The following is a 12564-nucleotide window of genomic DNA, read 5'->3' as shown; positions in this document are numbered from 1 at the left end:
TGTAAGTAAATGTGTAACTTGTTATTTGTAAATTGTAAGTAAATGTGTAACTTGTTATTTGTAATTGTGTCCATGGAGTATGTGTAAATCATTGTAATCATCTGTAAATTGTAAGTAAATGTGTAACTTGTTATTTGTAAATTGTAAGTAAATGTCTAACTTGTTATTTGTAAATTGTCGGTAAATGTGTAAATTATTCTCACCCTCAGTTTGCTGGACTGTCTCTCTACCGGCCGGCAGGCCAGTTTTTTACCCCGCATCCGCAGGGAGAGTCTCGGGAGGGCACAACGACACCGTGCAGGACACGGCGGACGCCGCCGGGGGGCTCGGCAGGCCCCATCCAATTAGAAAAACGCGCCAGGGGAAGCCACACCGGGAGAGGCGAGGTGCAAACGTGCAAGACAGTTTCACACGTTTGTTGCAGAGTCGGGCGCTGTACACGCGCAGCATGCCTTGCCCTTTATCGGTGGGACACACTTTTTCGCCACACTCACACACCACATGACATGAGAGAGGGGATCAGTAAAAAATTGGCAGACCGGTGTGGGGGTTGGTTCGCCAATAAGCACTATTGCGGGGGATTATTGGCGGGGTGCGAGTAGCGACTCGGCTGACAAACAGGCCGTTGAGTCGCGGTGTGCTCGGCGGGCTCCGCTGAGCTCGAGCCGCGCGGTGTGACATTCGAGACGAGCCGCACCAGCACACCAGCCCCACGGTGATCGCATTAGTGGAAACCGATACGCGCACGACAGTCCTTTAGGATGAGACGCGCAGACACAACAAACTAATACGCCGCGCACTCGAGCTGCACTGACCTGGCGGCGTCGGACCTGACAGGCGACGCACACGCCGCGCAGCTCCTCCCGCAGCCGGTCGGACACCATCACGTCCACGGAGCGGACCTGCTTGAGGCGGACGAGCGCGGCGCCCAGGCGCCACCGGCACTCGCATAGCACGGCGTCGCCGACGTCGCCGACGTACCCGCCGGCTCGCAGCACCTTGTCGGGCGCGCGCGGGGGCGGCGGCCGGTCCGGGGGAGGCGGCCGCGGGGGCAGCGGCAGGCACGACAGGGACGCGGCGCGCTCGAACACGGGCGGCGGCTCCGTGAGCACGGCGCGCGGCGGGTTGACGCGGAAGGTGCCCGCCACGGGGGAAGACACCTGCGGCAGCGGTGCAGGCCGCGCCCGGCGCAGCAGCGGCAGCGAGCGCTGCAGCTGGCTGCGCACCAGCGACGGCGACGTCATGGCCGAGTCCACGAAGGAAGACAGCGCGGCGCTCAGGCGGTGGGAGAGCCGCGGCGAGCACGGCCCGGACGACGGCGGGCGCCAGGGGCGGCGCCGCGGTGCGGGCGGAGTGGAGAAGGGCCCCGGGGGCCTCGGGATGGCGTATGTCACGGCGTGCAGGCCGCGGAGGACCACCATGTCTTCATCGCCGTCCTCGTCGGCGGATGTGTCGCCTTCCGGGGGCGACGGCAAGGTGGCTGGGGATCTCGGGGGCTCGACGGCGACGCGAGTGCCGGAGAGGGCGCCAGGCATCCAGGTGGAGCGCGGCCGTGGAGGGGGCGGGCACGCGTACGGCGATGGCGCCGAGGCCACGGCTGGCGCCCTGCGCGTCTTGGCGGGCGGCAGCGGCGGGCTCGCGCATGCCTCGGCCGGCGGGAAGAGGAACCGCGAAGCCCTGGACGAGCCCCGCGGCGACCATGGGGTGGGCACCGCGGCCACGGGGGGCGGCGGGCAGGCGTACGGCGACATCCTGGTGGGCGGTGGCGGACAGTCGTAGGGCGATTTGGCGGTCGTAACGGCCCTTGCGGGCCTCCACGACGGCGACGGGGGACACGCGTACGGCGAGACGGCGGTGGGAGGCACCCGCGACAGCCGCGGGGTCGCCGGCGACCTGGGCGACGTGGGCGTCGAGGACGCGGGCGACGGCCTCGGGGGCACGGGCGGGCGCGACATGACGTGCACGGGCGCACAGCGGGGCTGCCATCCTCGCACTCCGCCGCCAGGACTGGCGGGCAGGACCAGCGGGGCGCTGGACGACAGGACGCTTCAACTTCTAAATGAGCCCCCCCCTCCCCCCTTCCCCTCTTCTTCTCTCTCTCGCACACACATGGCCACCAGCACGGCACCCGGCCCGGCCCGTACGTCTGCGCCACGGCTGCACGACACGCCTCAATTGGTCTCGGAGGTCTTCCTAGTAAAGGACACGCCTCCAGGGCCGTCCTCCTGGATTGTTTGCCTGCTCCCGTCGCCCTGCGCGGCAGCTCCAGGAGGCGGTCTGGAGTTCGAAACCCACATTGCACAGGTGGCTGCCTGCGCCCTGGCTCACCCTGGCTGCGCCCGCCCGGCCCACTAGCCCAGGAAACCAAGGGTTTTACCCTAAATAAAAATGCAGAAAGCTGGAAAATTGAACACTTATAGAGCTCGTCATGCTGATTAACCTCATTTTTTTTCCACCTCGAAAAACTTGAGCTGACCGAGATATTGAACATAAAGGGCCTAAATGCTGGGTTTTGCGGCATCAGCCACAGCTCCCAAACTATTCGTGCGAGAGAGACGAGACAAGTGTCATCATGTCCGGGAAGAAACGCAGAACAAGATCCAGTCAACAGTCAGCGCGCAAACGGATCATTTCTGGCCAAAAACTTGAGTCGAATAGAAACATTTCAATTTTCCTTGTTCAATTTTGTAAATCTCACATCATATCTCGTAAATGAGTGCGGAAACGACAAAGCCGTCCCGACAGAACGTTGTGCGCTTATCCTTTAGCTACGCAACGGTGTGCTTACGATTCATGTAGCCCCAACCGTTCACGTTCAAATCGACTTAAACCAAACCCGTGCAGAGCCTCCCAGCGGCCGGCCGCTGCACCCCGCCCACCCGCCCCTCCCCCACGCTCCGGGCGGGCGGCTCTGTCTGTCTCTCTCGCACTCACGGGTACGGACAAGGATGGCGCGCGGCGCTCGGCGCTCGACGGAGCAAAACTAAACATTGAATTTAAAGCTTTTTAAAAATTGTAAGTGAAACGTAATTTTGTGCATCGTGTAGATACGCTTGCCCACTACAACATATCCGAAATCCAGCCTTAAGACTCCCACCTGAACCGTGTGGGACGGAAATAATAAGAAATTGGACCCTTCTTCTTTGAACGGCCGCCGTGGGTGAACGGTTTGACCAAAACATGTGCCGACTGTTGCATTTCGTTCGGCAAACTGACTATTTATCTTATGTCGGAGGAAATAGACCGGTGTGGTGTAGTCACTGCAGAAATGTGTACTCTATTGGTTCCAGTAAATTGTACAAAATGTTTAAAAACTTTCAACCCTACGCATTCCCGATCTATCGGCCTCTCCAGAACTGCGGTAGTGGGGAAGTCGTAGTGTGAGCGGTTTTCTTCAGGATGGTCATTGGGTTCCATTCAATACAGTAGATATTTTGGCTTGTGCGGTACCTCAAACGCGCGAGAGCAGCCCCTACGCGCCTCGCCGCAGCGCGTCAGACCTGCATTCGACAGAGCTCTGAGGCTGTGCTGTACGCACGCAGCGGGAAAAGAACAAGCTAATTATGTACGTGAGGTTATTCTCTATAATGTACATATTAATAAAGTTTACTTGAGACCGATAGGACGGAAATGCGTAGGGTTGAAAGTTTTTAAACATTTTGTACAATTTACTAGAACCAATAGAGTACACATTTCTGCAGTGACTACACCACACCGGTCTATTTCCTCCGACATGAGATAAATAGTCAGTTTGCCGAACGAAATGCAACAGTCGGCACATGTTTTGGTCAAACCGTTCACCCACGGCGGCCGTTCAAAGAAGAAGGGTCCAATTTCTTATTATTTCCGTCCCACACGGTTCAGGTGGGAGTCTTAAGGCTGGATTTCGGATATGTTGTAGTGGGCTAGCGTATCTACACGATGCACAAAATTACGTTTCACTTACAATTTTTAAAAAGCTTTAAATTCAATGTTTAGTTTTGCTCCTTCGAGCGCCGAGCGCCGCGCGCCATCCTTGTCCGTACCCGTGAGTGCGAGAGAGACAGACAGAGCCGCCCGCCCGGAGCGGGGGGAGGGGCGGGTGGGCGGGGTGCAGCGGCCGGCCGCCGGGAGGCTCTGCACGGGTTTGGTTTAAGTCGATTTGAACGTGAACAGTTGGGGCTACATGAATCGTAAGCACACCGTTGCGTAGCTAAAGGATAAGCGCACAACGTTCTGTCGGGACGGCTTTGTCGTTTCCGCACTCATTTACGAGATATGATGTGAGATTTACAAAATTGAACAAGGAAAATTGAAATGTTTCTATTCGACTCAAGTTTTTGGCCAGAAATGATCCGTTTGCGCGCTGACTGTTGACTGGATCTTGTTCTGCGTTTCTTCCCGGACATGATGACACTTGTCTCGTCTCTCTCGCACGAATAGTTTGGGAGCTGTGGCTGATGCCGCAAAACCCAGCATTTAGGCCCTTTATGTTCAATATCTCGGTCAGCTCAAGTTTTTCGAGGTGGAAAAAAAATGAGGTTAATCAGCATGACGAGCTCTATAAGTGTTCAATTTTCCAGCTTTCTGCATTTTTATTTAGGGTAAGGGCCATATTTTGACTTGGTTTCCTGGGCTACACCCCGCACGCCACACATGGCCCCCACCGGGACGCACCGGGGGCGTGTCGCAGAGGGTGGGGGCGGGGAGGGGTGTGCGCTCCTGCTGGACACGACTGGGTAATTTCATCCTCAAGGCAGGCGCTCAGAGCGAGCAAAAAACTAAACATACACATGCGAAAGAAATGCCGGGAGAAAATAGAGCATAGTGAAGAAAATGATGATGATGATGATGCTTTGTTCTCGCCTATGTGGGGCTCAGATGAAAGTAGTGCTATAACCCCGCGACACTTTGTCGTGGCGACGGCTGTCTGAGCGTGACCCGTGTATTCAATATCACAATCGAGGCACGACGGGAACGGTCTACACCTCTGGAGACGCCCCACTGCCCCACTGCAGGACGAGCAGGTCCTGGTGGAATAGCCAAGGCGAGGAGCACCGAGGTCCTGGTGGTGGTGGTCTCAGTGTTCCCCGAACGCCCTGCTCTGACTCACGCCTGGAGTTGAGACCGACCCCGCGGGCGCGGGCGGATTTCCAAAGTGATCTAATAAGAGAGGTGACTCGTAGCGCCCGCTCGCCTAGGGCAATAACTGATTCGACCGCCACGAGAGAGGTGGGGGGTCGCGCCACTGCCTTGACTCGCAGAAGTAGCAGAGGGCGCCCGCCCAGCCCAGCGCTGGCAGGAGACAGTGGCGAGCGCGGGCCACGCCGGGGCTATTCTTAGAATCTTGCGCACTTCTGTGTCGCTCCCTCGGCGGCGAGCAGCCGCGGCGAGCAGCCGCGGCGCGCACCGCCACGCCGCCGGGCCGAGCCGGGCTGGGCTTTAGCCCAGGACACGAAGGCAAAATAAGGCCTCATTGCGCAATAAAATTGTGTATGGCTGAATTTTTGTACACTGGTAGAATAGCTCCTCCCCATTCAGCTAAATTTTAGTCCCCAGCCGGGAAACGTGTGCGATTTGAGATATTGAACAAAAAGGGCCTAAATGCAGGGGTTTGCGGTACTGGTTGTAGCTTCCAAAGTATTTGTGCTAGAAAGACGAGACAAGCGCCAAAATGTTCGGGAAGGAACGTAGAACAAGCTCCAATCATCAGAAGGCGCGATAAAATATTACCTCCGATCAAAATCTTGAGCTGAAGAGAAAACTGACAAATTTCCTTGTTCAATTTCGGATGTCTCACATCATACCTCATTAACGGGCAGGAAAACGATGGGGAGGCCCCGACGAAACGTTGTGCGCGCATCCTTTAGCTAGACAACGATGTTTTCAAATTTGTTGTAGTCCCAACCGTTCGCCCTCAAATCGCCTGGAACTGGGGCCGTGCAGAGCCTCCCGGCGGCCCGCCGCTGCGTCCCGCCCACCCGCTCCTCCCCCCGCTCCGGGCAGCGGCTCTGTCTGTCTCTCTCGCACTCACGGGCCGGATAGGGATGGCGCGCGGCGTTGGGCGCGTCAAGGAGCAAAACTAAACATTAAATTTAAAACATTTCAAAAATTGCTACGCGAAAATTTTTTTTGGGGTCGTATAGATACTCTTGTCTACTACCACATATCCGAAATCCAGTCTTTGGACTCTCACCGGAACCAAGTGGGACGTGAATAATAAGAAAATTTACCCGTTTTCTTTTAATTGTTGCCGTGGGTGAACGGTTCGACCAAAACGTGTCGCGAATGGTGCATTTTGTTCGGATAAGTACCTGTTTAACACATGACAAAGGAAATAAACACGCGTTTTACGATGATGGCATTCAAGTCTACTTTATTGTTGATTGGGAATTTCACAAAATATACAAAATCTTTATGCCCTGAGGAGACCGTAAATCGCGTGTTTATTTCCTTTGTCATGTGTTAAACAGGTACTTATCCGAACAAAATGCACCATTCGCGACACGTTTTGGTCGAACCGTTCACCCACGGCAACAGTTAAAAGAAAACGGGTAAATTTTCTTATTATTCACGTCCCACTTGGTTCCGATGAGAGTCCAAAGACTGGATTTCGGATATGTGGTAGTAGACAAGAGTATCTATACGACACAGAAATTTTTTTTGCGTAGCAATTTTTGAAATGCTTTAAATTAAATGTTTAGTTTTGCTCCTTGACGCGCCCAACGCCGCGCGCCATCCCTGTCCGGCCCGTGAGTGCGAGAGAGACAGACAGAGCCGCTGCCCGGAGCGGGGGGAGGAGCGGGTGGGCGGGACGCAGCGGCGGGCCGCCGGGAGGCTCTGCACGGCCCCAGTTCCAGGCGATTTGAGGGCGAACGGTTGGGACTACAACAAATTTGAAAACATCGTTGTCTAGCTAAAGGATGCGCGCACAACGTTTCGTCGGGGCCTCCCCATCGTTTTCCTGCCCGTTAATGAGGTATGATGTGAGACATCCGAAATTGAACAAGGAAATTTGTCAGTTTTCTCTTCAGCTCAAGATTTTGATCGGAGGTAATATTTTATCGCGCCTTCTGATGATTGGAGCTTGTTCTACGTTCCTTCCCGAACATTTTGGCGCTTGTCTCGTCTTTCTAGCACGAATACTTTTGAAGCTACAACCAGTACCGCAAACCCCTGCATTTAGGCCCTTTTTGTTCAATATCTCAAATCGCACACGTTTCCCGGCTGGGGACTAAAATTTAGGTGAATGGGGAGGAGCTATTCTACCAGTGTACAAAAATTCAGCCATACACAATTTTATTGCGCAATAAAACCTTCGTGTCCTGGGCTACTTGGCGGGTAGCCGCGGCCGCGGGGACGGCGGCGGCGGACGGCGCGCGGTCGCGGCTCGGGGTCGGGGGCAGCAGCGGCATAAGAAAGGAGGGTAACTCTCGAGTTACTCGTGTCGTGTGGCGCTGCAGCGGCGGCGGCGGCGTCTGAGTCAAGTTACCGCGGTGGCGAGACGATGGCTGTCTGCAGAAACCAGCTGCTCGGCCGCGAGCGAGGCGCAGGGGGGGGGGCAGGTGCGGGGTCAGCAACACCGTGCAGCTGAGGGGGCTGCTGGGCGGTGTTGCATCTGTGCCACACGGCCGCACACGCACGGCGGGGCAGGGGTGCCGTCGTGGAGAGTGATACGGAGCGCTCCCCTTCCCCCTCCTTCCCCTCCTGTCGTCACCATACGCGCCGCGGCCCCCGCGCGCGCCCGCCACCGCGGACTGTGAGTGACTCACTTACTTGGCCCGCTGCCGCCGCTGGAGGAGGAAGGCGCGGAGGACGGGGAGCGGCACGTCTGTCTGCATAACGGCTCCACACTTCATTTACGCTTTCGGGAGGATCGCCAACGCGATCGGGAGTAGCGAGAGTAGAGACGCGTGTAGTACTGTACGGGGCGCGCGGGGCGGAGCCAAAGCTGCACCGCGAGGGGCACCTATACGGCCTGCTGCTGCTGCTGCTGGACGCAGCGGTGCGGGCCTACACATAGAGTCATGTCATTTGGCTCGTTAGCTCCGGACACAACGAGAGACGGGCGCGGGGGAAGGGGGGGGGGGTGGGCACGGGGTACGTCGCGGCGGCCGAGCGTAGGTGTGTGAGTGAGAGAGAGAGGAGTCAGTGGCTATAATGCGAGCAGTGCTCGTGTACAGACCATTTGCGCCCTCCCCCCTTCCACGCTCCCTGCTCGCCCACTAACGTTTGCGGTTTTAAGTTACCGTTCCTATGTCTTAAATGCACTGCCATTTCAAATGTGTGTAACTGTCAAACTAAACACGTTTTCTGAAAATGACTGAGTGCTACACACTCACAAGCAGGCTCCACAACCACAACGCCCCACAACTCTCACACACAGACTCAAACATACACACACACATCACACGCGAAAGTGTGGGAGCTGGATGGAAGTTTATGGCGACCTGAGGTTAGGACTGAAAAGTTTGCACACTTGGAAGAGTTCCAACTCGAACGTGACACGTTTCCGAAGCGTTAAAAACTCGACATCCGACAAAGCAATACGGACTTTGCATTTCCACCCACACCCATGCTGGCATCCTTGTTTGTGCCACGTTAGAAATTGGGGCGAAATAATTAAAATGGGGGCCACATGTTTTTTAACGCGTTGGTTGTACTCTAAGGTTCAGACTCGTTCAAGGACAGCGCAAGAGCAGAGTAGGGACGAAAATGTACCTGCAGGCAGAGCGTGCGTCCACTACTTGAAATAGACCGCCCGTCCGATATATTCATCGCATTATTTTTAACATTTCAAAGTGAACGGCCGCGCGCGCCTCGGTGGTGCACTTACGCCCCTGGGCCTCGAGAGCGACGGAGAGCGAGACATTGGCACCGGCTCAAGGACCTACCTCACCGCCAGACTCTAACATCCATCTATCCCGCCCAACGCCTCTTCTCCCTCTTCCCCTGTATCGACCCCCCGCCCCCCCCTCCAGCCTATACTTGTTTTCGTCGCTGAAGATTTCCAAGTGTGAAAAGGTGCGATTGCTTTGGCCATTCGATCATATCGACCGATCCTCGCACACTAGAAAACAGTGATCGATACCAGAACAATGAAACAGTTACGGCTTCACGTGCCTGCGAGCGAGACCATCCACATCCACATTCCTACAGAGACCAACACGACCAACAACCGCGAATGAACTTCCAGGGGAAACCTCTGCCTGAAATAGAATTTCGAGTGACGCTGATAACAAACGCATGGGCAAAGTCACAAGTCACAACTCGACATCCAGGATTGGACTCTTGGCGGCTGCTTGCCAGCGGAATTATGTGAGCCAAAGGAACGACAGCGATTGGTTTACCTGGACCTGGGAGCCCGCGTCCCCACACCCACTGGACAGCCAACATACCTGCAACACACAGAAGAATAGTGACGGTGAGTGAAAATGTTGGTGGCGCGAACATCATAGAATCCGTCTAATCCATACCCAAGAGGGTGGACCATGTGGACCATCATCCCCAATCGGCGCCGTCTTCCTTCCGGTTATACTGTACCGAATGCAGGCGTGCGCATGGGTTGCATATCCGCACGGGGCCGTAAGCAGGCGCTTCGGTATAAGCGGCGAGAGGCAAGCTCGGCCGCACACCTTCATCTAATGCAGAGACAAGAACGGTTTCGATGTGCCCCCAAAGATCCAGCAGAGCAGGGAGTAGCGCCACGCCGTCGAGACTGGGGATACCCCACGCGGTCGGGCCGCAGCCACGCGCAGCTACCCCGCGCCGGGCGGGGGCTCTGCCGGACTCTGCTGCGACCCAATGCCTTCCGTGTTGAGGCAGGTCGCGGTCGTGTTGCGGGAAGACCGCGAAGTTCAGCACTCGGGAGACATAATAGTGGATACATATGGTGGCCCACGCCCACAGACCCCAGGGGCACGATGCAGTTAGACTGTACCGCATGCAGACGTGTGGGCCTATTGCCTACTCGCAAGGAGCCATAGTGGTGAGGGACGCATACAACACACAACTCACTTGGTGGTCAGTGACCGAACCACTGCGAAAAATATGTTCGTACAGGCACTTTGTAATTTACAAAATGTGTCGTACATACCAGGTGGCTGACTCCGCTGACTCGCACGCCGCGCATTTTCGTAATTATGCTCTACTGCATGCACGCGTGCGGGCGGGTTGCCCACTAGCACGGGGGCATAAGGAGCCATGGGCAGCGAGGATCAGCAAACCCGCCCGCACCGGGTACGGAATAGCTACGAAAACGCGTGACGTGAATCAGCCACCTTGTACAACTACGAAACAACCCCCGGGGTCTGTGACCAACCGTGTCAAGAGTTCTCCCGCGCACATTGCTCTTCCTCCAACACTGGAATGCATTTGAAGGTTTGGAAGTTTGGGACATGGAACTGATGTGAGCCGTGGGTGACCTCGTGACCCATCCCCGTCGTGACCCCGTCAGCGGGAGCGCCGCAGGGGCGCAAGAGCCGCGGGCCGCAAAGAAGCGCAACCCGCGAGCGAGGTGGCGAGCGAACTCCACGGCCTGATGAGTTTCCACGAAACAATAAGGCAACTGCCGGATTGCTCGTCCGATTGCAATCGATATTGCAGTAAGGACGGTGCAACCTGCAGCAGCAGCACGCCCCTTGATTGGGTCGGCAGCAGGACAATGGGGCGCTCATGGCGCGGATCGTTAACGCCGAGCGCCGCCGGCCGAAACCGCACAAGTTAATATTGTGTTCGGAAAGATTGAAAACGAACAAAAGCGAAAAAACAAACAAATCGAAACACAAACCGGTAAAGGAGGAAGCTCGATGGGCGATAGTTTATTTGCAGTGGGCGGATGCTTTGAAAAACCGAAAGTAAAGCACCACGTCATTAGGATGACCACCGTCATCCGCATATAGTTCTATGCTGCTGCTACAGTTCCACGCACGCCGCATTCAAACAGCAAAACATTTTAATTGATTTAAATTAATCCGGGCGATATACAACACATTGCAGGCAGCAGCCGGTTGGCGAGGCGGGGCATGCGAGAGGCAGCGGGCGTATCAGGAGGTAGTTATCACTTGTACTCTCGATGTGGTGCGGCCGGCGTGGTGGCGGGGCGCGGCGGGGCGGCTCCACCACATACCATACGTGGGGTGGGGCGCGAAGCTCCAGCGGGTCGGGACGTTGCGTGCGAATTTCTGAATCATATATGCTCACTTCGTCTTCTTTACTTTCATCCCCCCCCCCTCCACCCTTCGTGTTTCTCGGCTTCCCCATGTTGACGAATGGTTGCGGCAGAATGTGCAGCATGGCGCCTTGCACTCCGTTGCACTCTACTGCAATTAACCGGCCAGCGGACGTGCCCGCGGTAGCAATGGGCAGAGAAAGCAATCCGTGACCGATACGCTATTGGCGATGCATCGACGAATGTGCGAGCACAACAAACGAAAGTAAACGCGGTGGGGAACGAGTTCGACAGCTCGGCAAAGCGGTGATCACGCGAAGTGCGACAATAATCGGGTGATTTCGACAACACGCGTGCGGGAACAGGAAGATGTGATGAAATTTCTCTGATTGTCCTCCACTCCACTGCCTTTCCCATTCATTCCCACAGCGTCAGACTCTCTCTCTCTCTCTTTCTCTCTCTCTCTCTCCCAATGGTTTTCAATCACAGGGTGAAGCGGCTTATCAGGCGGATCACCCACTCTCCGCTGCCGGTTTTGATGAAATGGGCGAATCCTTGATTGGGGGCCGATACTATGGAGGAAAGCAGCAGCAGCAGACTGCTCTGCGATCCATGTTCCTAACAAAAAACTAAAATCGCGCGAATCGCCAAGCTAGATGGAACTAGTAGAAGAAAAATGGTCAGATCCGATCGTCTGTCGCAACGAACGTGACGCGAGCGTGACAATGCGTGACGCTGACGAAGGGCGACCACCTCGTTAACCACGCCGTTTGACGTCCGCAGAAAAGTAGAAAAAAAAAGCGCAGAAAAAAGAAAAGTTTCCAGGATTGCGGGCTCTTCAGGGTTACACCAGACCAGCAAAGCAAGCTATATTTAATCCGAGGTAAAAGGCACGACTCGGGCTGAGACAAAAAGGTCACGAAAAGGACTGAATCACCGGGATGCACCACCGCCAGGACCCCTTAATGACCCTCCGGACGCAAATGAACTGCAGATTACTCCGTGGGATGTCCCAGGCCGGAATTCGCCCTTCTTTATGGGTTCTCGCGACTGTCGCGTTGGGAGGTAAAAGGTAAAAGAGCCAAGAGCTGCCGACAGCTTCGGCTCATGCGCTGCCCCACCCGGGAGCAGGCAGCTTTCGTGGCCACCGCGCATGTCACAACTATAGGCCCTGACGGCTCCTTAGGAATAGTACGGGGAGTAAGCCACTCAACCTTGCATTTTACAGTAGAGCAAAACCGTTTGGGGGGTATGTAGTAGACACCCATAGGTCACTTTTAAGATGTGGTGCCCACCTCTACACCGCGACTGGACCGCTCTACGGGGGTTGCATACCTAGCAGGGGCAAAACGTTAAAACTACGAAAAATAAGACTTTTTATGGCCAATTTTGGGCTCAACCGTTCCAGATATGAG

The 12564-nt window shown here is 55.7% G+C and overlaps 1 protein-coding gene across 4 annotated transcripts in view; it reads right to left on the bottom strand.

Moving 5' to 3' along the window:
* Nucleotides 1-12564, bottom strand: part of LOC113204412 (rhotekin-like) — a 97228-nt gene that overhangs the window by 38193 nt on the left and 46471 nt on the right. The window contains exon 1 of one of the 4 annotated variants that reach the window (XM_052263717.1): nucleotides 816-1970. The exons of the other annotated variants lie outside the window; for them this stretch is intronic. Coding sequence (XP_052119677.1) covers nucleotides 816-1955 — 1140 coding nt within the window. The 5' untranslated portion in view covers nucleotides 1956-1970. Of the gene's footprint in view, nucleotides 1-815; nucleotides 1971-12564 lie in introns of those variants that run through there. 4 annotated transcript variants of the gene reach the window in all.

The sequence above is a fragment of the Frankliniella occidentalis genome, unplaced genomic scaffold (assembly GCF_000697945.3).
Source record: "Frankliniella occidentalis isolate FOCC.00 unplaced genomic scaffold, Focc_3.1 Scaffold2, whole genome shotgun sequence".
Taxonomy (NCBI): Eukaryota; Metazoa; Arthropoda; class Insecta; order Thysanoptera; family Thripidae; genus Frankliniella; species Frankliniella occidentalis.
This window is presented reverse-complemented; position numbering and strand designations above follow the sequence as displayed.